We start from the raw sequence: 26602 nt of genomic DNA, 5'->3' as shown, positions 1-26602 counted from the left end.
TACAGTGAGCTGTGACTGTGCTATTGCACTTCAGCCTGGGCAACAGAGCAAGAGCTTGTCAAAAAAAAAAAAAAAAAAAAAAAGACAGAAAGAAAGAAAGAGAAAAGAAAAGAAACACACCTTAAAAATGAAGGCACAAATAGGTTAACGTTAAATACACCATGACAAAAAAAAAAAAACAACATACTAACATTAATAAAAAGAAAGTTGGAGGGGGCTACAGTAATATCATACAAAGTAGATATTAGAACAAAGAATATTACCAAGAATAAAGAAGTCCATTTCATAATAATACAGGGATCAATTAATCCTAAATGTAGAACTCTAAGGAAAAAATTCATAATTATAGTTGGTGATTTCAATACCTATTTCTCAATAATTGATAGGACGAGTATGCAGAAAATCAGCAAGGAATTGTGCTGACGTTAACAGCACAATCAATCAAATTGACATGATTGACATCTATAGATACTCCATCCAACAACAGCAGAATACCCATTCTTCTCAAGTACACATAGAACATTTACTAAGACTGATCATACTCTGGGCCATAAAATAAGTCTCAATAAGTTCAAAAGGATTCAAGTCATACGAAGTATGTTCTCTGACCATATTAGAATTAAATTGGAATCAATAACAAAAAGACATTTGGAAAAATCTCCAAACATTTGGAAACTACATAACACTTCTAAATAACACATGGGTCAAAGAAAAAAATCAATAAGAAAATTAGAATGTATTTTGAATTGAATGAAAGTGAAAATATAACATTATGAAAATTTGTGGGATGTTGTTAAAGGAATACTTAAGGGGAAACTTATAGTACTGAATGCCTATATTAGAAAAGAAAGAAATCAATGACCTTAGCTTCTTCCTTAAGTAAAAAAAAGAAGACCAAAATAAATCCAAAGTATGCAGAAGTAAAAAAAAATAAAATAAGATCCAGGAGGCGGAGCTTGCAGTGAGCCAAGATCACGCCACTGCACTCCAGCCTGGGTGACAGAGCAAGACTCTGTCTCAAAATAATAATAATAATAATAATAATAATAATAAATATTAATATTTATTAATAATATATTTGAGACTGTCTCAAGATAATAATAATAATTAATTATTATTATAATAATATCAGAGTGGAAATTAATGAATTGGGAGTTGTTTTGAATTTTTTTATTGTGGTAAAATATATATAACATAAAAATTACCATTTTACCCATTATAAGAATGAGTTGGTTCTTTGATAAACCTCTAGCTGGACTGATTGAGAAAAAGGAGAAAACATACAAACAGGAATGAGATAGATGACATCATTACAGATTTTTAAAATTTTAATTTAAAAAAATAGAGATGTGTTCTTGCTATGTTGCCCAGGCTGGTCTCGAATTCCTGGGCTCAAGTGATCCTCCCATCTCAGCCTCTCTAAGTGCCAATATTATAGGCATAAACAATCGCACCTGGCTGAGATTTTACAGATATTAGAACGATAAGGGAATATGATGAACAACTTTATGCCAATACATTTGACAACTTAGATGAAATAGACAAGTTCTCTGAAACACACAAACTACCAAAGCTTACTCAAGGAGAAACATGTAACTTTGAACAATCCTGTATCTATTTTTAAAACTTTATTTAACATCCCTCTCCCCAAAAAGCAAAACTAAGCAAGAAACATAAATCTCTCCAGCCACAGATGGCTTTCCTGGTAAATTCTATCAAATTTTTAAGAAAGAAACAATATTAATTCTGCACAAAATCTTCCAGACATTTGAAGAGAAACGACTACACTTCCCAGTTCATTCTGAGGCCAGCATTACCTTGATATCAAAACCAGACCAAGGTATTACAAAAAACTACACACACCAATATCCCTCATGAACACAGATACAAAAATTTAAACTTTTTTTTATGTATTACTGAATTTAATAATACATAAAAAGGGTGATATATCACAATTAAATGGAGTTTATCCAAGAAATGCAAGGTTGGAATGGAATATTACACAGCCATAAAAAAAGAACAAAATCACATCCTTTGTAGTAACATGAATGCAGCTGGAGGCTATTTATTATCCTAAGAGAATTAATGCAGGAACAGAAAATCAAATACCACATGTTCTCACTTCTAAGTGGGAGCCAAACATTGAGTACACATGGACAGAAAGAAGGGAACAATAGACACCACGGCCTACTTGAGGGTGGAGGGTGGGAGGAGGGTGAGGACTGAGAAACTACCTATTGGGTATCATGCTGATTATCTGTGTGACAAAATTATCTGTACACGAAACCCCTGCAACATGCCATTTACCCATGTAAAAACAAACCTGCACATGTAATCCTTGAACCTAGTAAAAGTTGGAAAGAAAAAAAAAAAGAAATGCAAGGTTGGTTCCATATTTGAACATCAATCAAAATAATTCACCACATCAACTAACTAGAGACAAAAAGTATTTCAAAAAAATTAACTACAGTTAATATACTTAATGGTGAAAGACTGAATGCTTTCCCCCTAAGATCAGGAAGAACAGAAGGATGTCTATTCTCACCACTCCTATTCATCATCATCCTGAAGGTTCTCACCAATGCAATAGGGCAAGTAGGAGAAATGATAGACATACAGATTAGAAAGGAAGAAATAAAATTGTATTTACAGACAGCATGATAGTCTACATAGAAAATCCTAAAAACCTATAAAAGAGCTAGTAGAATAATAAAGGCATGAGATAAAAGTTAATATACAAAAATAAATTGCATTTCTATATATAAGCAATAAACAACTAACTGGATAAACAATTTGGCAGTTTCTTACAAATTAAGCATATACTTATCATATGACCCAGTAGTCCCACTCTTAGGTATTTACCCAAGTGAAATAATTAGTTTACATAGAAACGTGTATGTGTTTTTAACAGCAGCTTTATTCGTAATTGCCAAAACCTAAGGAAAAAAAAAACCTAAGATATCCTTCAAGAGGTGAATGGATAAACAAACTGTGGTATATCCATACAATGAAATACTACTCAACGACAACAACAAAAACACGCAAACTACAGATATACAAACAACACAAATTAATCTCAAATGCATTATGCTAAGTGAAGGAAGTCATACTGTATGTTTCTATTTCAATGACACTGATGGAAACAGAAAACAATAATGACAGAGTACAGATCAGCGTTTGTCAAGGGCCAGGGGTGTGGGAGGAATTGGCTGTAAGAGATATAGGGGAGTTTCTGGGGATAAGAGAACTATTCTGTATCTTGATTGTTGTAGTGGTTACACAACTGTACATGTTGTCAAAACACATAGAACTATACAACAAAAGGGTATATTTTATTGTATGTCAGTTATGCCTTGACAGAATAAATTAGGGAAAAATCAGTGTCATTTGCCATATAACAGAATAAAAACTGACCAATCAACCAACAGTCAGATCATTTCAACAGAAACAGAAAAAAAAACTCCTGCAAAAACCCAACATCAATTCGTAATAAAAACTTTGCAAGCTAAAAAAAAGGAACTTCTTCAACCTGATAAAAGACATATACCAAAAAATCTATAGCTATTATCATACTTTGCAGTGAAAATTGAATGCTTTCTGCCCAAGATTGGGAACAAAGCAAGGTTGTAGCCTCTCACCTAGTCTATTCAGTATTGTACTGGAGGTTCTAGCAAGTGCAATAAGGCAAGACAAAGGTTAAAAAAATAAAAAGCACAGAACAGAAAAGAAATAAAATTGTCCATATTTGCAGATGACATGATTGTCTAGGTAGAAAATCTTAAGAACTCTACAAAAAAGCTTTGAGAACCAACAAGAATATCTAAACAATTGGAAATGGAAATAAAAATGCCATTTTCAATATCATAAAAATATGAAATACTCAGGGATATGTTTGACAAAAGATGTACAACGCTTGTACACTAAAAACTAAAATGTTGCTGAGAGAAATTAAAAACCTAAATAAAGAGATATACTGCATTTGTGTATCTAAATATTCTTAACATGTTGATTCTCCTCGAATTGATTTATAAATTCTATGCAATCTTAATCCAACTCCCAGCAAGCTGTTTTGTAGAAACTGACAAGATAATTCTAAAATGTATATGGAAATGCAAAGGACCTAGTTTTCCCAAAACAATGTTGACAAAGAACAACAACTTTGAAGGACTTACACTGCCTGATTTCAGGATTTCTTAAAAAGCAACTGCATTGAAGACTTTTTGGTATTGGCATAAAAACAGACATATAGATCAATGAAACAATCTGAAATAGATGTATGGATATTTGATTTTGACAAAGGTGTCCAGTCAAAATGAATCACAGACCTAAATGTAAAGCTTAAAAATATATAACTTCTAGAAGAAAACTTAGGGGGAAATCTTAGCGACCATGGGTTTGACAAATATTTTTTTTTTTTGAGACGAAGCCTCGCTCTATCATCCAGGTGGAGTGCAGTGGCGCGATCTCGGCTCACTGCAATCTCTGCCTCCCCGGTTCAAGCGATTCTTCCACCTCAGCCTCCCGAGTAGCTGGGACTACAGGCGCACGCCACTGTGCACGACTAATTTTTTGTATTTTTAGTAGAGACGGGGTTTTGCCATGTTGGCCAGGCTGGTCTTGAACTCCTGACCTCAGGTAATCCACCCGCCTTGGCCTCCCAAAGTGCTGGGATTACAGGCATGAGCCACTGAGCCTGGCCAGACAAATATTTCTGTTTTAAATTTTTTTGAGACAGGATCTTGCTGTGTCACCCAGGCTGGAGTGCAGTGGTGCAATCACGGCTCACTGTAGCCTTGACCTCCCAGTCTCAAGCGATCTTCCCACCTCAGTCTCCCCGGTAGTTGGGACTACAGGCATGCGCCACCATGTCTGGTTAATTTTTTTTAAATTTTGTTTTGTAGAGACAGGATCTCACTTTGCTCCCCAGGCTGGTCTTGAACTCCTGGCCTCAAGCAATCCTCCTGCCTCAGCCTCCCAAAGTGCTGGGATTATAGGCGTGAGCCACTACATCCAGCCAAGATCTTAAGTAAGATATGAAAACTGTTTAAGTATAAAAGAAAAAAAATCAATAAATTGGATGGCATTAACATAATAAATGTTTGCTCTTCAAAAGACACTGTTACAAATTGAAAAGGGCAAGCCACAGCCAGGGAGAAAATATTTGTAAAACACAGAAGTCCTCTGTTAAATATATCTAGAATATAGAAAGAATTTTAATTCAATAATAAAAAAAAGATAAACAACCCAATTTAAAAATGGAGACAGATTTGAACAGATATTTCACAAAAGAAAACATACATATGGCAAATAAGCACATGAAAGGATGTCCAACATCATTAGTCATTACAGAAAAGAAAATTAGAACCACAATGAGGTTCCACTACCCACCCACACAGAATAGCTAAAATTCAAAAGACTGACCATACTAATTATTGGCAAGAATGTGTAGCAACTAGAACCCTTATACATTGTTAGTAGGAATGTAAAATGGTACAACTGCTTTGGAAAACAGTTTGGCAGCCGCTTAAAAGTTAAAACATACACCAACTATACAAGAAAAGCCATTTTACTCCTAGCTATCTACTCAAAAGAAATAAAAAAAAAATCCACGCAGACTTGTGCACAAATGTTCAGTGCAATATTTGTAAGAGCCAAAAACTGGAAACCACTCAAGTATCCACCAACAGGTGAATATAAAAACAAATTGTGGTATAGCCATACAATGAATGGGATGCCACTCAGCAATAAAAAGGAAAGAAATTGTATATGATATATGCAACCACATGGATGAATCTCAAAATAATTGTGAATAAAAATGAGAAAAAAATACATAATGTATGATTCCAGATGAAAACAAATCCACAGTGACAGAAAGCAGATTAATGGTTGCCTGGAACCATTGTGGGGATATAAAGAAATATATATGAAATGGGGAGTAGACGGGTAGACCAGGGAGGAGAAGAAGGGATTACAGAGGGATACAAACAAAGTTTAGGCAATGAAGCACACTGTCATTATCTTGATTATGGTGATGATTTCATGGGTGTATACACGTGTCCAAACTCATCAAATTGTATACTTTTTTTTCTTTTTGAGACAGAGTTTCACTGTCACCCAGTTTGGAGTGCAATGGTGTGATCCTGACTTACTGCAACGTCCGCCTCCCGGGTTCAAACGATTCTCCTCCCTCAGCCTCCCAAGTAGCTGGGATTACAGGCACCTGTCACCACAACCAGCTAATTTTTGTATTTTTAGTAGAGATGAGGTTTCACCATGTTGGTCAGGCTGGTCTCAAACTCCTGACCGCAGGTGATCTGCCCACCTCAGCCTCCCAATGTGCTGGGATTATAGGTGTCAGCCACCATGCCCAGCCAAATTGTGAACTTTAAATATGTCAATTTATAATATGTCAATTCTACTTCAATGAAGCTGTTTAAAAAAGTAACTGACCCTCAATAGGGGCAAAGATAGAAAGAGTTCTATACTCCTGGTCTTTAACAACAGTTCAAAGACACTGCTATCTTTGGGAAATAAGGCTTTCAAGTAGAACTTTAGATTTTGCAGTGTTTACTTCTAAAAAAAAGGAAAAAAAAGCGCTATTTCTCCTTTTTTCCTGTTCCCAGTGTCCACAAGAGAAATGGCAGTTAAAGTTATTCATACTTTCACTCGAGCTGCAGTGCCTTCCATTCCACGGCTCTGAGTCTCTTTCCGCTTATCTGCAACCTCCCGTTGTTTCTGGAGAGCATCCTTGAGACGCTTGTTGGCAGCTGCTGCCTAAATAAAATTGGCACATAGTAATGTTGAATGAATGGTAAAAAAAAAAAAAATCCAATTTCTAGCACATTAGTAAAGATAAAAATTCTATGGGTTTGAGTTCCTATAGGAACCAGGTTTATAAACTTCCATGGACATAACACTGGTGAACAGCTACTGCTTTGGCGCCTAGGGGAGGAATATACTTCAAGGAAGCTCTGCAGACTAAAAGTGTCTAGAAATGTCACATATCAATATCACTTTGTTTTTTCAGGAAAGGCTCAAGTCCAATTAGGAAAAAATCCTTATTTGAACAGTACCATTTTTCATTAAGTTTTTATCTGCTCACAGTGGCATATAAACAGTGATCAAGATTTAGGAATTGCTTGTGAAGATTGGCATCCCTGGTTTCTCAGGACGCTTGCTAGTTTAAAGGATATTACTTTGCAAGCATTTAAGCCTGAAGATGACAATACACTTGACCTAGCAGATCGAATTTTCTTACCTCCTCCGTTTTACGTCTGAGCACATTGGATTGTTTCTGGAAGTTTCTTTCAAGTTTCAGCAGCTCATATTGCCTCTTACGGTCCTGACAAGAAAAAAGTCAGATATTAATTGCTGTTCAGCTAGCTAAAATAAAACCTTATACTATAACTAACGTGTCTCTCAAGACATCCTTGATTTGTAAGGTTAACTACAATACAGTGAGCTGCCTTCATCTTCTCCTATGAGTCAAAAACTCGTAGTTCTAGAAACCATGTTTGTGTGTAGAGGGGAAGTGGTTTTTCCCTTTGGCTTATTGCTCTGTGGCCAAATTCTTGAGTCTCAGTCATAAGTCAACTACTAGAAATAATATCCTAGAATGTGAGGCCTGGAAGGAAGCTTAAAGATCATCTAATGAACAGTTCTTTCCACATAGGTAGTTATTGACAGAGGTGGGATTCAGGTCTCCTGAAAAATAGACCAGTATTCTTTTCCCATCAACCCTACCTGTCCATCCATTATAAAACCCAGGTGGCTGGCAAAAAAGAGAAAGCCTATCACATAGCCAACCACCTATAAAATTAAAGTAACCCGCAGCTAAAAAAAGAGGTTTTTCATTTTTGAACAAAACAAGGTTAACCTGGGTACACACAGACATAAAGATAGAAACAATAGACATTGGGGGCTCTAAAAGGAGGGAGGGATGGAGAAAGGGGGGCAAGAGCTGAAAAACTTCCTATTGGGTACAATGTTCACTATCTGGGTGATGGGATCAGTAGAAGCCCAAAGCTCAGCATCACACAATATACCCTTGTAACAAACCTGCTCCTGTACCCCCTGAATCTAAAATAAAAATAAAAACAGGTAATTACTGAATGTGCTCTTTCTTCCCAGAGATTAAAGATAAAGAATACCAAGAAATACTATGGGGTATCACCTGCTTCAGCTGAGCACACAATATTTAACTGCTTTGATTTCTTGGCCATTTCCCTCTTCTAATAATCCATTAAGCTCCTTCTGGCTTCACTTGTTCCTATCCAATCTGGATAGAATGGTCAGCCATTTTTGTCATGTCTTTGTCAGCATGCTAGAACAATTCATTTCATTTAACAATATAATATTTACTGTGCCATCAACTACACATTAGGCACTGGGCTAGGTGTCTAGGATACAGAGATAAACATGACATGGTTACTACTCCTACAAAGATTACCAGAGAATACAAACAACATGCAATACAATTATAATAAAATATGATGTGTGTTGAAATGAAAAGTCAAGATAATTAAAGAAACAGCCAGAGGACTAAGCTAGTCCAGTGGAAAGAGAAAAGTCAACAGTCTTCTTAGTACCAGACTTTTTGAAAGAGAGGTCTATGTTTAGTGCTTCCAATTGTCATTACTGGTCACTCCATAATCCCCTTGTAAGTAGTTCCTACCAATTGTCCTGGAATTTCCTACTTGTTAAATTCAATGGTGTTTTTACAGTCACTATCTTCTTTGGCTTCTCTCCCAGCATCGTTAGCACTACCAATAACTTCCCCATACCATCCTAATTCTTTTTCTGCCTTACAAATTTCATTGTCTTCTTTTCATTTTCATATACATGAAATAGATTCTCAGCTGGGCATGGTGGCTCATGCCTGTAATCCCAGCATTTTGAGAGGCTGAGGCTGGTGGATCACCTGAGGTCAGGAGTTCAAGACCAGCCTGGCCAACATGGCGAAACCCTGTCTCTACTAAAAATACAAAAAAAAATTGCCAGGCATGGTGGCATGAACCTGTAGTCCCAGCTACTCAGGAGGCTTGAACCCAGGAGGCAGATGTTGCAGTGAGCCAAGATGGTGCCATTGCACTCCAGCCTGGATGACAGAGTGAGACCAAAAAAAAAAAAAAAAAAGAGATTCTCTTCTCAGCCTTCTTTTTCCATATATTCTCTGTCTCCATTATCTCATTACTCCCAAAGTTTCATTTTTCACCTCTATGCAGACAACTCTTTTTTTTGAGACGGAGTCTCCCTCTGTCGCCCAGGCTGTAGTGCAGTGGCTCCATCTCTGCTCACTGCAACCTCCACCTCCCGGGTTCAAGCGATTCTCCTGCCTGAGCCTCCTGAGTAGCTGGGATTACAGGCATGTGCCACCACACCTGGCTAATTTTTTTTGTATTTTTAGTAGAGACGGGGCTTCAGCATGTTGGTCAGGCTGGTCTCGAACTCCTGACCTCGTGATCCACCCGCCTTGGCCTCCCAAAGACAGCTCTTAATTGCAAAGTCCAGCCCAACTTCTCCCTTGAACTCTAGGCCAACATTATCCAATATTTTCTAGGTCTCTCCATCCCAAAGATTATCCTCCTAAAACCAACTTTGTCTCTTCAAACTAGCTGTTTCCTCTGACTTTCCAGTCACTGAAAAGCCCGTGGTACTTTTTGTTGCCCTACTTCCTTCATTTTTTGAAAGGTAGATTTTGCATTAATTATGATTAAAATCATTCACTAAACATTATTGAGTGCCCACTACTTGCCAGCCACTGTTCTAGCCATTGGAAATACAGAAGTGAGCAAAACAAAGATCCTTGTCAATGTGGAATATATATTCCTGTAGAATATAAAGTTGTCATCACTTTACAGAGATGTCTCCTTTCTTCTTTTGTTTTTCTTAACAGTTTTATTGAGATATAATTCACATACCATACAATTCACTCATTTAAAGTACATGATTCAATGGCTTTTGGCACATTCACACAGTTGATGTAAACATCACCACACTTAATTTTAGAACATTTTCATTACCACAAAAAGAAATATACTGTTTAGTGATCACCCTACAACCCCATCACCCCACCCCAAAGCCCTAGACAACCACTAATCTACTTTTTGTCTCTACAGATTTTAATGTCCTACTCTGGATATTTCATATAAATGGAATCCTATCATATATGGTCTTTTGTGATTGGCTTCTTTCACTAAGCAAAATGTTTTCAAGCCTCATCCATGTTGTAGCATGTCTCAGGACTTCATTCCTTTGTATGGCTGAATAATACTCCAGTGTATGAATAGACCACATTTTATTTACCCATTCATCAGTTGATGGACATGTTGGGTTTTTCCACTTTTTGGCTATTATGACTACTGCTGCATGAACATCTGGGTACAAGTTTTTGCATATATGACATGTTTTCGTATCTCCTGGGTAGACAAAACTAAGAGTGAAATTGCTGGATCACATGGTACCTCTAGGTTTTTATTTAGCCTTTTGATAAACTGCTAAACTGTTTGCCAAAGCAGCTATACCATTTTCCCATCCTACTGAAAATGTATGAGGCTTTCAGTGTCTCCACATTCTTGCTAAGACTTATTATTATCTGTCTTTCTGTTTATAGCCATCCTAGTAGATGTGAAATTGCATCTCACTGTGGTTTTGATTTGTATTTCTCTGATGGCAAATGGCATTGAGCACCTTTTCATGTACTTATTGCTTTGCCCATTTTAAAACTGGGTTATATTTTTATTGTTGATTGGTAAGAGCTCTTTTTTTTTTTTTTTTTTTTTTTTTTTTTTGAGATGGAGTCTCACTCTATTGCCGAGGCTGGAGTGCAATGGCACGATCTCGGCTCACCGCAACCTCCGCCTCCCAGATACAAGCGATTCTTCTACCTCAGCCTCCCCAGTAGCTGGTATTACAGGCATGTGCCATCACACTCGGACAATTTTTTTGCATTTTTAGTAGAGACGGGGTTTCTCCGTGTTGGTCAGGCTGGTCTCGAACTCCTGACCTCAGGTGATCCGCCCGCCTTGGCCTCCCAAAATGCTGGGATTACAGGTGTGAGCCACCGCGCCCAGCTGGTAAGAGTTCTTTATCTATCTTGGATATAAGACTCTTATCAGCTATATGATTTGCAAATATTTTCCTCCCAATCTATGGACTGGCTATTAACTTTCTTTCTTTCTTTTTTTTTGTTAGAGATGGGGTCTTGCTATGTTGCCCAGGGTAGGGTCAAATTCCTGGGCTCAAGCAATCCTCCCACCTCGGCCTCCCAAAGTGTTGAGATTACAGGCATGAGCCACCATGCCTGATCATATTCACTTTCTTGATGGTATTGTTTACAATGCAAAAGCTTTTAATTTTGTCTAATTTAACTCTTTTTTGGTTAGCTGTTTGTACTTTAGGTGTCACATCTAAGAAATCATTGTCTAATCCAAAGTCACAAAGATTAACACCTATGTTTTCTTCTAAGAGATTTATAGTTTTAGCTCGTACGTTTAGGTTTTTGATCTGCTTTAATTTTTGTATATGGTATGAGAGCGTTTCTTTTTGAGACAGAGTCTCACTCTGTTGCCCAGGCTGGAGTGCAGGGGCGTGATCTCAGCTCATTGCAACCTCTGCCTCCCAGGTTCAAGTGATTCTCCTGCCTCAGCCTCCAGAGTAGCTGGGATCACAGGCACGTACCACCATGCCCAGCTAATTTTTTTGTGATTTTAGTAGAGACGGGGTTTCGCCATGTTGGCCAGGCTGGTCTTGAACTCCTGACCTCAAGTGATCCACCCGCCTCGGCATCCCACAGTGCTGGGACTACAGGCGTGAGCCACTGTGCCTGGCCACAAGTTTCAACTTCATTATTTTGCATGTGACTACCCGGTTGTTCTAGGACTATTTGTTGAAAAGACAAAATTGTTTTCCTCATTGAATTGTCTTGGCATTACTGTTGAAAATCAACTGGCCATAAGTGTGTAAGTTTATTTCTGGATTCTCAATCTTATTCCATTGACCTATATGTCTATCTTTACACAGTACCACACAGTCTTGATTAGTGTAGCTTTGTAGAAAGTTTTTAAATCAGTAAATGTGACATTTACAAATTTGTTCTTCTCCTTGATTGCTTTGAATATTCTAGGTCCCTTGCATTTCCATATATATTTTAGAATCAGCTTGTGAGTTTCTGTGAAGAAACCAGATGGAATTTCACTGGGATTGTGTTGCATCTGTAAGGCAATCTGAAGGGTATTCCATCTTTAGAATATCAAGTCTTCCTGCCCATGAACATGGGATAACCTTCCATTTATTTAAGTCTTCCTTAATTAAATTCAATGATGTTCAGTAGTTTTCAAGTATACAAGTCTTACACTTCTTTTGCTAAAGTTATTCCTAAGTATTTTATTTGTATTGATGCTATTATAAATGGAATTGTTTTCTTTCTTTTTTTCTCTTGAGACAGAGTCTTGCACTGTTGCCTGGGCTGGAGTGGTGTAGTGGCATGATCTCGACTCACTGCAACCTCCACCTCCCGGGTTCAAGTGATTCTCCTGCCTCAGCCTCCTGAGTAGCTGCGATTACAGGTGCCTGCCACCACACCCAGCTAATTTTTTGTATTTTTAGTAGAGACAGAGTTTCACTATGTTGGCCAGGCTGATCTCGAACTCCTTACCTTGTGATCTGCCCACCTCGGCCTCCCAAAGTGCTGGGATTACAGGCGTGAGCCACCACACCCGGCCCTGGGATTGTTTTATTAATCTCATTGTCAAATTGTTAATTGCTAGTATATAAATATACTACTGATTTTCTTTTCTTTTCCTTTTTTTTTTTCGTTTGTTTTTTTGTTTGTTTTTGAGACAGAGCCTTGTTCTGTAGCCCAGGCTGAAGTGCAGTGGCCTGATCTCAGCTCACTGAAACCTCTGCCTCCTGGGTTCAAATGATTCTCGTGCCTCAGCCTCTCAAGTAGTTGGGACTATAGGCATGTGCTACCATGCCTGGCTAATGTTTGTATTTTTAGTAGAGACGAGGTTTCACCGTGTTGGCCAGGCTGGTCTTGAACTCCTGGCCTCAAGTGATATGCCTGCCTTGGCCTCCCAAAGTGCTAGGATTACAGGCTTGAGCCACCGTGCCAGACCACAACTTATTTTCTTATATTGATCTTATATTCTGCAACCTTGCTGAACTCATATATTAATTCTAATAGACTTTTAGTGGATTCTCTAGGATTTTCTATATACAAGATCATGTCATCTATAAACAGAGATAGTCTTGCTTCATCTTTTCCAGTTTAGATGCCATTTATATATTTTTCTTCCCTAAACTTCCTGGTTAGAACCTCCAGGACAATATTGAATAGATATGGCAGGAGTGGACATCCTTGTCTTGTTCTTGATCTTAGGGGAAAAGTATGCTCTTTTTCACCATTAAGTATGATGTTAGCTATGGGTTTTTCATACATGCCCTTCATTATGCTGAGGAAGTTCTCTTCTATTCCTAGTTTCTTGAGTGTTTTTATCAGGAGTGTTAGATTTTTGTCAAATGCTTTTCCTGTGTCTATTGAGATGATCATGTGGTTCTTGTGCTCTTTCCTACTGATACAGTATATAACATAAATTGATTTCCATATATTAAACAAACTTTGCATTTTTCAGATGGACCTCACTTGGTCTTAAGTGTATCATCCTTTTTTGTTGTTGTTGTTGTTGTTGTTTTTGAGACAGTGCCTCACTCTGTTGCCCAGGCTGGAGTGCAGTGGCACGATCTTGGCTCACTGCAGCCTCTGCCTCTTGGGTTCAAGCAATTCTCGTGCCTCAGCCTCCCGAGTAGCTGGGATTACAGGCACATGCCACCATGCTCAGCTAATTTTTTTTTTTGTATTTTCAGTAGAGACAGGGTTTCGCTATGTTGGCCAGGCTGGTCTCAAACTTCTGACCTCAAGTGATCTGCCCATCTCGGCTTTTCAAAGTGCTGAGATTACAGATGTGAGTCACCACGCCCAGCCTATCATCCTTTTTAAATGTTGATGGATTCAGTTTGCCAGAATTTTGTTGAGGATTTTCATGCCTATATTAAGATATATTGATCTGTAGTATTCTTGTGATGTCTTTGGTTTTGGTATCAGGGAACACAAACTTCATGGAATGAGTTGGGAAGTGTTTCCACTGCTTCTAGTTTTCAGAAGAGTTTCTGAGAAATGGGTATTTCTGTCTTTTTTTTTTTTTTTCCTGAGACAGAATCTCACTCTATCGCCCAGGCTGGAGTACAGCGGTGTGATCTTGGCTCACTGCAACCTTTGGCCACCTGGGTTCAAGCAATTCTTGTGTCTCAGCCTCCCAAGTAGCTGGGATTACAAGTGTGTGTCACCACACCCGAATAATTTTTGTACTTTTAGTAGAGACAGGGTTTCACCATGTTGGCCAGGCTGGTCTCGAATTCCTGACCTCAGGTGATCTGCCTGCCTCGGCCTCCAAAAGTGCTGGGATTACAGGCATGAGCCATAGCACCCGGCCAAGAAATGGGTATTTTTTCTTAAAATGTTTGATAGAACTCACCACTGAAGCCATCTGTGCCCGGACTTTTCTTTGTGGGAAGTTTTTAAACTACTAATTTAACTTCTTGTCATGGGTCTATACAGATTTTCTATTTCTTCTTGAGTCAGTTTTGGTAGTTTTTGTCTTTCCAGGCATTTGTCTACTTAATCTAGGCTATCTAATTTGTTGGCATACAGTTGTTAATAGTAATTCCTTATCATCCTTTCCTTCCGGCAAGACTAGTAATGATATTCCCTCTTTCATTCCTAACTTTGGTAATTTAAACTTTCTTTCTTTTTTTTCTTTTTTCTTTTTTTTTTTGAGATGGAGTCTCGCTCTGTTGCCCAGGCTGGAGTGTGGTGGTGCGATCTCCGCTCACTGCAAGCTCCGCCTTCCGGTTTCACACCATTCTCCTGCCTCAGCCTCCTGAGTAGCTGGGACTACAGGTGCCCACCACTACACCTGGCTAATTTTTTTTTTTTTTTTGTATTTTTAGTAGAGATGGGGTTTCACCATGTTAGCCAGGATGGTCTCGATCTCCTGACGTTGTGATCTGCCCACCTCAGCCTCCCAAAGTGCTGGGATTACAGGTGTGAGCCAGCATGCCTGGCATCTTTTTTTTCTTATTAAGGCTATGTGAAGGTTTGTCAGTATTTGTTGATCATTCCAAAAGACCAACTTTTGGTTTCAATGATGTTCCCCGTTTTTTTCTATTTCGTATTTCATTAATTTCTACTTTAATCTTCTTTTTTTTTTGAGACAGTTTCGCTTTTGTTGCCCAGGCTGGAGTGCAATGGTGCGATCTCGGCTCACTGCAACCTCCATCTCCTGGGTTCAAGCGATTCTCCTGCCTCAGCCTCCCAAGTAGCTGGGACTACAGGCATGCACCACCATGCCCAGCTAATTTTGTATTTTTGGTAGAGAGAGGGTTTCTCCATGTTAGTCAGGCTGGTCTCGAACTCCCGACCTCAGGTGATCTGCTCACCTTGGCCTCCCAAAGTGCTGGGATTTCAGGCTTGAGCCACTGTGCCCAGCCTATTTCTACTCTAATCTTTTAATGTTTCCTTTCATCTACTAGCTTTGGGTTTAGTTTGCTCTCTTTTTTTCAGTGTTTTAAAGTAGAAGGCTAGGTTATTGGTTTAAGATCTTTCTTCAATTAAAAAAAACTGAGATGCAGTCTCACAATTTTGCCCAGGCTGGTCTTGAACTCCTGGGCGCAAGTGATCCTTCCACCTCAGCCTCCCAAGTAGCTGGGGCTACAGGAGCCTTTCTACATTTTTTAATTATAGGCATTTACAACTATAAAATTCCCTCCAAACACTGTTTTAGCTGTATCCCATAAATTTTGGTATGTTGTATCTTTGTTTTTACTAATCTCAAAGTATTTTTTAATTTCCCTATGACTTCCTTTTAGACCCATTATTTATTTAGGATTATGTTAATTTCTTCATATTTGTGAATTTCCTAAATTTATTTTTGTTACTGATTTTTAATTTCATTCCATTGTGGTTAGAGAACAGATTTTGTATTATTTTCAATACTTTTTCTTTGAGACGGAGTCTTGCTCTGTTGCCCAGGCTGGAGTGCAGTGGCACGATCTCAGCTCACTGCAACCTCCATCTCCCAAGTTCAAGCGATTCTCCTGCCTCAGCCTCCTGAACACTGGGGATCACAGACGTGCCACCATGCCCGGCTAATTTTTGTATTTTTAATAGACACGGGGTTTCATCATGTTGGCCAGACTGGTCTCAAACTCCTGACATCAGGTGATCTGCCCACCTTGGCCTCCCAAAGTGTTGGGATTACAGGAGTGAGCCACCACGCCTGGCCTGTTTCAATACTTTTAAATTTATTGAGGCATAAAAGGTCTAGCATATGGTCTATCCTGGAGAATGTTTCATGTGCACCTAGGAAGACTGTATATCCTGCTGTTGTTGGTTGGCATAGTCTATAGATTCTGTTAGGTATAGTGTATAATCTAGCATATTACATAAACTATAGACCAATATCTCTTATGAATGTAGATATGAAAATGCTAGGTATTATATTGTTGAAGTCTTCAATATCCTTGCTGATCTTGTGCCTATTGTTCTATCCATTATTAAAGTAGGGGCTGGGTTCAGTGGCTCATGCCTGTAATACCAGCACTTTAGGAGGCCGAGGTGAGAGGATTGCTTGAGCCCAGGAGTTCGAGACCAGTCTGGGCAACACAGTGAGATTCCATCTCTACAAAAAATAAAAAATTTGCCAGGTGTGATGGTGTACAGCTGTAGTTCTAGCTACTCAGGAGGCTGAGGTGGGAGGATTGCTTGAGACCAGGAGTTTGAGGCCACAGTGAGCTATGATTGCACCACTGTACTCCAGCCTGGGCAACAGAATAAGACCCCATCTCTAAAAAAGAAAGAAAATAAAGAGGTGGATTGAAGTCTCCAAATATTTATTACTGTTGATTTGTCTATTTCTCTCTCCATTTCTGTCAGTGTTTGCTTCATATACTCTGGGGGCGCTGTTGTCAGATGTATATTCAGGCCCTTATAATTCTTCTGGATTATACAATATCTTCTTGTGTTCTGGCCTCTGTTTCTCAATATTACAGTTTGCTCTATACATTATTCCCAGATATATCTTTCTAAAGCAGTATTTTGTTGATATCACTTTCTAAAAACCCTTAAAAATCTTTATGCTACTAACAAAATGAGTTCAAACTTCTTGGATCTTTAATAATCCAGCTTCGACTTGCCTTTCCAATGGAATGGTCCACTGCTGTACTTCACCCCAGTTGGACCACTTGCCATGCGTTGAATATGTCTACAAAGTTGTCATCTCTATTTCTTTGATCTATCTATCTGGAATGCTTGTACTTATCTCTATCAAAACTCTTCCTATTATTCAGGGCCTATTCAACCATCATCTTTTCACTCCAACTGCAAATTTGCTTTCTTTTCTCTTAGTTACTTTGTTATTTTATTCTTATAGCCCAAATCTCTTTCTTCCTTGTATTTGAGAAATCCATGCTTATATCTTACCATCTCCTTTAGGCAAGACATTCTTCAAGGGCAGAGCTTATATACTACTAATTTTTCTATTTCTAATAGTGCCTAGTAGATAGTACCTTGCACATAATAGACATAGTAGACATTTAATACAAAGTTGTTAAATTCATGAAAATGTTGCACTTTTGGAGACACGAGGTGTTTGTAGAGAAGCATTAAAATTGTTAGTCAGCTCAGAGAAGGGTTTATTACCTAGGCCTTCAAGAAGTTTTAGTTACTTACTCGTTCTTTTAACTGTATTACTTCTTTGTCTTTTTTCTGCTTCCACTGTCTAAACTTCTCAGCATCTTCTTTCATTTGACGCATTAACTGTACCCGCTGGTTTTTCATCATCTATAAAAACAAAAACCAGCAAAAGTATTAGTCATCTGCACTTTATTCTAGGCTGGTGCGGATGGATAGACTTACCATTAAGAAGAGAGAAAAGCCAGAACTAGGCTGGGAAAGCAGTCCCCAACAGACTCCCTGATTAGGCTTACAATACCCCTTGGTATGCTTGCACAGGGTTTCCAAGTATAGACTATACAAGTGAACACTGAGAAGAAATTAAATAAAAATGTACCTACAAGCTAAATCCAGCCCTAAATTCACTGTATACAAATGAAATTTCAAGGAAACATCTACTAAGCCTCCAGGACAAATCCACCCAGCAACCATTGTATTCTAAAGGTTTCAGTACAAGTAGCCTGTAACCACCACTTTGTTGGTGCCACAAGTTGAACATTCAATAACTGAGAATTTTCTCTAGGTGTCTGTCATCTTGTTACTACTTTAGGAAATTATGCTTTGTGATCACGGAAGGTGATCAGGATATAACCCACTAAGTATGGAGATGTCTTTGTTCTTTGGTTTCAGAGACTCTAACATTAAATTTTGAATGTCAAAGCAAGGTTTTATTAAGCAGATCCTAGATGACCACTAGCACAATGTTCTGCAAAAGGGACATTTGTGGAGATTCACACACTTGAAATGATTGCCCTGCCTGCAATTTTCTCACCTGAAAACACCTCTAGTATATTTCTAAATGGAATACTTATGTTTGTAAATTCCAATGGGGGTGAATGCAAGGATGAGAATTTATTACCCGTATCTCCTGGTTCAGTTTGGAGACAGTACGCTCTGTGGATTCCTTTAGTTTCAGAAGTTTGGACTGCTCATTCAGTTTCTTCTTCAGATCAGCAATTTGACCCTCCAGCTCCTGGAGACGTTTGCGGCGGCGCTCACTCAACCTAAACACAGATGCTGTAGAAGTGAGGACTACCAGCAGCAAAGCCTGACTTCAAAAGACATAATACTAGACTCCCAGAGTTACAACACTGACATATATAAAATAGGTGACTAGTCACATAGCCATCTTAAAAAAAGAATACCACCCAAACAACCAAATCTGTCTCAATAATAGGAGCTTAATACAAAGAGTAAGACAACTTTTAGTACACAGCAATGCAACTGCCTCAATATACGCTGCCCCTTTTGCGTCAAAATGGTTCTTTGAAGGCATTTCACTTCACTTTAGCTATGAAGAATAATTCTGATGATTATTATACAAGTCTGAGATAGAAAGTAAACATTCAGCATAACTTTTACAAACATGAACTTTAGACTCAACTGAGAGATAAAACGGAGTCACTGAGTAAAAAGAAGGTAGGATAGCCCATACGGCAGAGGTCTGAAGGAGAGTAGGATGTTGTGGTTATCTGCTTTGGTTTTATTCTTAACTGGTAAGAGATGGCTAGATTGATTTTTTAAATCACTAGCCTGGACATTAATTCCATTCACAAGCTAATTTACCATTAGTGCAGGGACAAAGAAACTGCTGTTATCTAGTAAGTGTGATAATCTTTCAAAAGCCAGCTCAAATGCTAACTTTTTACAAAGCCTTCCTTGATCATGGTAGCCTGAATTGATATTTCTCGCCTCTGAACTCTTAACACAATTACTGCCTAAGAAATTTATTTGGCTACTAATCACTGCTGTGTTATGACACTCTTTTACTGTCAACTTGAGACGCTATTTAAAATTGCAATTATTTAACCATTTTTTGTGTTTAGGTTTCCTCTTCATAATTAGGTTTAAATCTTTAGGGGCAGTAAATGGGACTTCTACTTCTCTATTTCTTGCAAAGCTCCTCACACATAGTAGGGACTTGAAATAACATTTATTAACGTTTTTCTTACTTGGCTTGGTTGGCATCCTTCTTTGCTGTCTGAAGTTCAAGAACCAATTCTTCCTTTTCCTTTTGCAGATTGATGACTTCTAATTCTAGCTCTTTTATGTTATCCTAGAAAGGTTATAGGTCAAAGAGAAAGAAGACATTACATGGCACAGGAAGAAAAATCACTTCAGCATTCCATGTCTCAAGGAACTATGCATTAAATTTTACCACTTCAATTGCACACTGAAAACATTTATTCTTGATTTGATGGAGATTAAAATTATGTAGTAGGAAATGTTTGGAATCTGAGGTTCTGGGTTTTAATCTTGACTGCCACGCTTACTATATAAGTATCTTTAAGGAAAGTCACTTCATCTTTTAGTTTTGGTTTCTGTTCAGAAAAGAGTTTGTGTGTGTGTGTGGGGGGGTGTATGTATATGTGTGTGTATATATATAACTAATATATATATATAGAACTAGTTATATACATATAACTAATGTATATATAGAACTAGTTCTATATATATATATGTTGCCCAGGTTGGTCTTGAACTCCTGGGCTCAAGTGATCCTCCTGCCTCTGCCTCCCAAAGTGCTAGGATTACAGGTGTGTGCCACCACACCTGGCTCTTCATTTGCTTATTTTCTTTCTTTTTTTCTTTTCTTTTCCCTCCCTCCCTCCTTCCCTTCTTCCTTCTTCCTTTCCTTTCCCTCCCTCCCCCTTCTCCCCCTCCTTCTCTGTCTGTCTCTCTCTTTCTTTCTTTTGAGACAGAGTCTCACCCTCACCTAGGCTGGAGTACAGAGGCATGATCATGGTTCAATGCAGCCTTTATCTCCCGGGCTCAAGTGATCCTCCCACCTTAGCCTCCTGAGTAGCAAGGACTACAGGAGTCTGCCACCAACTTGGCTAATTTTTGTATTTTTTTGTAGTGATGGGGTTTCGCCATGTTGCCCAGGCTGGTCTTAAACTCCTGGGCTCAAGCGATCCTCCCACCTTGGCCTCCTTAAAGTGCTAGGATTATAGGCATGAACCATGGCACCCAGCCCCATAAATCTTAACTGTGAGTATGACTATATGCTGAGTCCTGTGAGTCCTCCTAGTGAATCATTTGATCTAGGGGAGCTCTTGGGAACTCCCAAAGGTTTCCCTATCTATGTCAATAATTAATAACACCTACCTCACAGGGTTGTTGGGAACATCAAATAAGATAAAAAGGTAGACACTTTGTAAACTGTAAAGAGCTGCACAAATATTCTTATATTCAGAACTTTCAAACTTATCTACTCAATAACAACTGCAGTTCTGCATGCATTTAGAAAACGAAGTCTAGAAACTGAAGTTTGACAGTGGAAAACCCAAATTCCATCCTATTCTCATAACCAAAAAAGATTGGAGAAAACTGACTGGATGAGTAGTTGGCAGCCAAGAAGATTATATGCACGCCCTAGACCAGTATTAGACTGACACAAAGAAGCAGAGGCAGATTAGGTGAGGCTATATCAGAGAAGCTTTCTAAATGCTTTCTAAATAGCCTAGAGCTGTTTTCCAAGCAATGTAGTCAGTCACTTCAGTATAACCAATGAAAATCAATCTTTATAGTTACCTTGCCTTTTTTTTTTTTTTTTTTTTTTTGAGACAGAATCTTGCTCTGTCACATAGGCTGGAGTGCAGTGGTGTGATCTCGGCTTACTGCAACCTCTGTCTCCCAGGTTCAAAAGATTCTCGTGCCCCAGTCTCCCAAGTAAGCTGAGATTACAGGCGCCTGCCACAACACTTGGCTAATTTTTGTATTTTTAGTAGAGACAGGGTTTCACCATGTTGGCCAGGCTGGTCTCGAACTCCTGAGCTTAAGTGATCCACCTCCCTTGGCCTCCCAAAGTATTGGGATTATAGGCATGAGCCACCACGCCCAAACTACCCTGCATATATAAAACAACTAATAACATGGGTGTGTGTGTATGTATGTGTATATTAATATATTCTTTGATATATTCTACATTTATTCTAGATTCTATATATATAGAATATATGTGATATATTCTATATCACATATATTCTGTATTTATCTATACTTATAGAAAAATATATTCTATATTTTTACTTATAGAAGTAACATATAAATATATTTATATAAAAAAATAGATAACTTATAAAGGTCAAGTCTCCTTGACTGCCTCACCCCTGACAAAATTCCAGTCCCCCTCCAGAAGTAAGCACTGTTATCAGCTTGATGCATACCTTCTATTTTTTCTAGACATTTACGTATTCAAACATTACATATCTACACATTTACAGTCATATGTCACTTAATAACAGTAATACATTCTGAGAAACGCATTGTTAAGCAATTTCATCATTGTGTGAACATGATAGTGTGAACTATACAAATCTATATAGTATAGCCTACTATACACCCAGGCTATATGGTATAGCCTATTGCTCCTAGGCTATAAAACTGTATATCATGTGACTGTAGTGAATACTGTGGGCGATTATAACGTAATGGTATTTTGTATCTAAACATAATGGTACAGTAAAAATACAGTATTATAATCTTATGGGACTATCATTGTATCCATAGTCTGTCATTGACTGAAATGTCATTATTTGGTGCATGATTATATAGTAAACAAATGTATTATATATTACATATCACATAATATCCATTACTAGAATATATAATTGATGTAAGTATATAGTATATACACACACACACGTGTGTGTTTATACCAAATAAAATGTGTTAAACACATAATTTTATATATATATATGTTATTCTGTAACTTGCCTTTTTTAACTTAATTAGTCATGGAGTTTTATTTATATCAGCATATACAGATCTGCCTCATGTTTTTTGCCATAATGAAATATTCTGCTACATGTCTTCTGTGCACATGTGCAAGGTTTTACTAGGGTAGAGAGAAATGGGAATTACAGAATCATGAGGATATACATTTTCATTTTTTATAGATACCGCCAAATTGTCATCAAAAGGGGCTATTCCACTCTTGCCAGCTATGTATGAGAGTACTTTGCTTGCACCCTTGCCAACATTTGATATTGCTACACCTAAAAACTGTTACCAATCTGATAGATGAAAAATAGTTTCTAGGGGGTAGAGCCAAGATGGCTGAATAGGAACAGCTCCAGTCTACAGCTCCCAGTGTGACCAATGCAGAAGACAAATGATTTCTGCATTTCCAACTGAGGTACCAGGTTTGTCTCACTGCGGATTGTCAGACAGTGGGTGCGGGACAGTGGGTGCAGCGCACCAAGCGTGAGCTGAAGCAGGGCGAGGCATTGCCTCACCCGGGAAGCGCAAGGGGTCAGGGAATTCCTTTTCCTAGCCAAGGAAAGGGGTGACAGACGGCACCTGGAAAATCGAGTCACTCCCACCCTAATACTGCGCTTTTCCAACAGTCTTAGCAAATGGCACACCAGGAGATTATATCCCGCACCTGGCTCGGAGGGTCCTACACCCACAGACCTTCACTCATTGCTAGCACAGCAGTCTGAGATCAAATTGCAAGGCAGCAACGAGGCTGTGAGAGGGGCGCCCACCATTGCCTAGGCTTGAGTAGGTAAACAAAGAGGCTGGGAAGCTTGAACTGGGTGGAACCCACCGCAGCTCAAGGAGGCCTGCCTGCCTCTGTAGACTCCAGCTCTGGGGACAGGGCATAGCCAAACAAAAGGCAGCAGAAACCTCTGCAGACTTAAACGTCCCTGTCTGACAGCTTTGAAAGACACTAGTGGTTCTCCCAGCATGCAGCTGGAGATCTGAGAACGAAAAGACTGTCTCCTCAAGTGGGTCCCTGACCCCCGCGTAGCCTAACTGGGAGGCACCCCCCAGTAGGGGCAGACTGACACCTCACACGGCCGGGTACTCCTCTGAGACAAAACTTCCAGAGGAGCGATCAAGCAGCAACATTTGCTGTCCACCAATATCTGCTGTTCTGTAGCCTCCGCTGCTGATACCCAGGCAAACTGGGTCTGGAGTGGACCTCCAGCAAACTCCAACAGACCTGCAGCTAAGGGTCTTTACTGTTAGAAGGAAAACTAACAAACAGAAAGGACATCCACACCAAAACCCCATCTGTAGGTCACCATCATCAAAGACCAAAGGTAGATAAAAACCACAAAGGTGGGGAAAAAACAGAGCAGAAAAACTGAAAAATTCTAAAAATCAGAGTGCCTCTCCTCCTCCAAAAGAATGCAGCTCCTCACCAGCAATGGAACAAAGCTGGACGGAGAATGACTTTGACGAGTTGAGAGAAGAAGGCTTCAGACGATCAAACTACTCCGAGCTGAAGGAGGAAGTTCGAACCCATGACAAAGAAGTTAAAAACCTTGAAAAAAAATTAGACGAATGGCTAACTAGAATAACCAATGCAGAGAAGTCCTTAAAGGACCTGATGGAGCTGAAAATCACGGCACGAGAACTACGTGACGAATGCACAAGCCTCAGTAGCTGATGCGATCAACTGGAAGAAAGGGTATCAGTGATGGAAGATCAAATGAATGAAATGAAGCGAAAAGAGAAGTTTAGAGAAAAAAGAATAAAAAGAAACGAGCAAAGCCTCCAAGAAATATGGGACTATGTGAAAAGACCAAATCTATGTCTGATTGGTGTACCTCAAAGTGATGGGGAGAATGGAACCAAGTTGGAAAACACTCTGCAGGATATTCTCCAGGAGAACTTCCCCAATCTAGCAAGGCAGGCCAGCATTCAGATTCAGGAAATACAGAGAACACCACAAAGATACTCCTTGAGAAGAGCAACTCCCAGACACATACTTGTCAGATTCACCAAAGTTGAAATGAAGGAAAAAATGTTAAGGGCAGCCAGAGAGAAAGGTCGGGTTACCCACAAAGGGAAGCCCATCAGACTAACAGCTGATCTCTTGGCAGAAATTCTACAAGCCGGAAGAGAGTTGGGGCCATTATTCAACATTCTTAAAGAAAAGAATTTTCAACCCAGAATTTCATATCCAGCCAAACTAAGCTTCATAAGTGAAGAAGAAATAAAATCCTTTACAGACAAGCAAATGCTGAGAGATTTTGTCACCACCAGGCCTGCCCTAAAAGAGCTCCTGAAGGAAGCACTAAACATGGAAAGGAACAACTGGGACCAGCCACTGCAAAAACATGCCAAATTGTAAAGACCATCGAGGCTAGGAAGAAACTACATCAACTATCGAGCAAAATAACCAGCTAACATCATAATGACAGGATCAAATTCACACATAACAATATTAACCTTAAATGTTAATGGGCTAAATGCTCCAATTAAAAGACACAGACTGGCAAATTGGATAAAGAGTCAAGATCCATCAGTGTGCTGTATTCAGGAAACCCATCTCACGTGCAGAGACACACATAGGCACAAAATAAAGGGATGGAGGAAGATCTACCAAGCAAATGGAAAACAAAAAAAGGCAGGGGTTGCAATCCTAGTCTCTGATAAAACAGACTTTAAACCAACAAAAGAGACAAAGAAGGCCATTACATAATGGTAAAGGGATCAATTCAACAAGAAGAGCTAACTATCCTAAATATATATGCACCCAATACAGGAGCACCCAGATTCATAAAGCAAGTCCTTAGAGACCTACAAAGAGACTTAGACTCCCACACAATAATAATGGGAGACTTTAACACCCCACTGTCAACATCAGACAGATCAACGAGACAGAAAGTTAACAAGGATATCCAGGAACTGAACTCAGCTCTGCACCAAGCAGACCTAATAGACATCTACAGAACTCTCCACCCCAAATCAACAGAATATACATTCTTTTCAGCACCACACCACACCTATTCCAAAATTGATCACATAGTTGGAAGCTCTCCTCGGCAAATGTAAAAGAACAGAAATTATAACAAACTGTCTCTCAGACCACAGTGCAATCAAATTAGAACTCAGGATTAAGAAACTCACTCAACTGTCCCTCTCCCTCCCCGCTCCCTCTTCTTCGGTCTCCCTCTGTTGCCGAAGCTGGACTGTACTGCCGTGATCTCAGCTCGCTGCAACCTCCCTGCCTCAGGCTCCTGTGATTCTCCTGCCTCGGCCAGCCAAGTGCCTGGGATTGCAGGATCGCGCCGCCACGCCTGACTGGTTTTTGTATTTTTGGTGGAGACGGGGTTTCACCGTGTTGACCGGGCTGGTCTCCAGCTCCTGACCTCGAGTGATCTGCCCGCCTCGGCCTCCCGAGGTGCTGGGATTGCAGACGGAGCCTCGCTCACTCAATGCTCAATGTTGCCCAAGCTGGAGTGCAGTGGCGTGATCTCAGCTCACTGCAACCTCCACCCCCCAGCCGCCTGCCTTGGCCTCCCAAAGTGCTAAGATTACAGCCTCTGCCCGGCTGCCACCCCGTCTAGGAAGTGAGGAGTGCCTCTGCCTGGCCGCCCATCGTCTGGGATGTGAGGAGCCCCTCTGCCCGGCCGCACCGTCTGGGAAGTGAGGAGCGCCTCTGCCCTGCCGCCCCGTCTGGGAAGTGAGGAGCGCCTCTGCCCGGCCGCCCCGTCTGGGAGGTGAGGAGCGCCTCTGCCCCCCGCCGCCCCGTCTGGGAGGTGAGGAGCGCCTCTGCCCGGCCGCCACCCCGTCTGGGAGGAAGTGAGGAGCACCTCTGCCCGGCTGCCCCGTCTGGGAAGTGAGGAGCGCCTCTGCCCGGCCACCACCCCGTCTGGGAGGAAGTGAGGAGCGCCTCTGCCCGGCCGCCCCGTCTGGGAAGTGAGGAGCGCCTCTACCCGGCCGCCCTGTCTGGGAGGAAGTGAGGAGCGCCTCTGCCCGGCCGCCCCGTCCGGGAAGTGAGGAGCGCCTCTGCCCGCCGGCCTGTCCGGGAAGTGGGGAGCGCCTCTGCCCGGCCGCCCCATCTGGGAG

General features: G+C 39.9%; 1 protein-coding gene across 1 annotated transcript in view; it reads right to left on the bottom strand.

Annotated features, from left to right (window-relative positions):
• The window catches only part of KIF4A (kinesin family member 4A), a 122219-nt gene that overhangs the window by 26384 nt on the left and 69233 nt on the right, over positions 1 to 26602 (bottom strand). The window contains exons 16-20 of the mRNA XM_054470746.2: positions 19744 to 19847; positions 18651 to 18795; positions 17789 to 17899; positions 7259 to 7342; positions 6661 to 6774 (exon numbers count right to left, since the gene is read on the bottom strand). Of these exons, the coding sequence (XP_054326721.1) occupies positions 6661 to 6774; positions 7259 to 7342; positions 17789 to 17899; positions 18651 to 18795; positions 19744 to 19847 (558 nt within the window). The remainder of the gene's footprint in view (positions 1 to 6660; positions 6775 to 7258; positions 7343 to 17788; positions 17900 to 18650; positions 18796 to 19743; positions 19848 to 26602) is intronic.

This window comes from Pongo pygmaeus, chromosome X, assembly GCF_028885625.2.
Source record: "Pongo pygmaeus isolate AG05252 chromosome X, NHGRI_mPonPyg2-v2.0_pri, whole genome shotgun sequence".
Classification (NCBI taxonomy): domain Eukaryota; kingdom Metazoa; phylum Chordata; class Mammalia; order Primates; family Hominidae; genus Pongo; species Pongo pygmaeus.
This window is presented reverse-complemented; position numbering and strand designations above follow the sequence as displayed.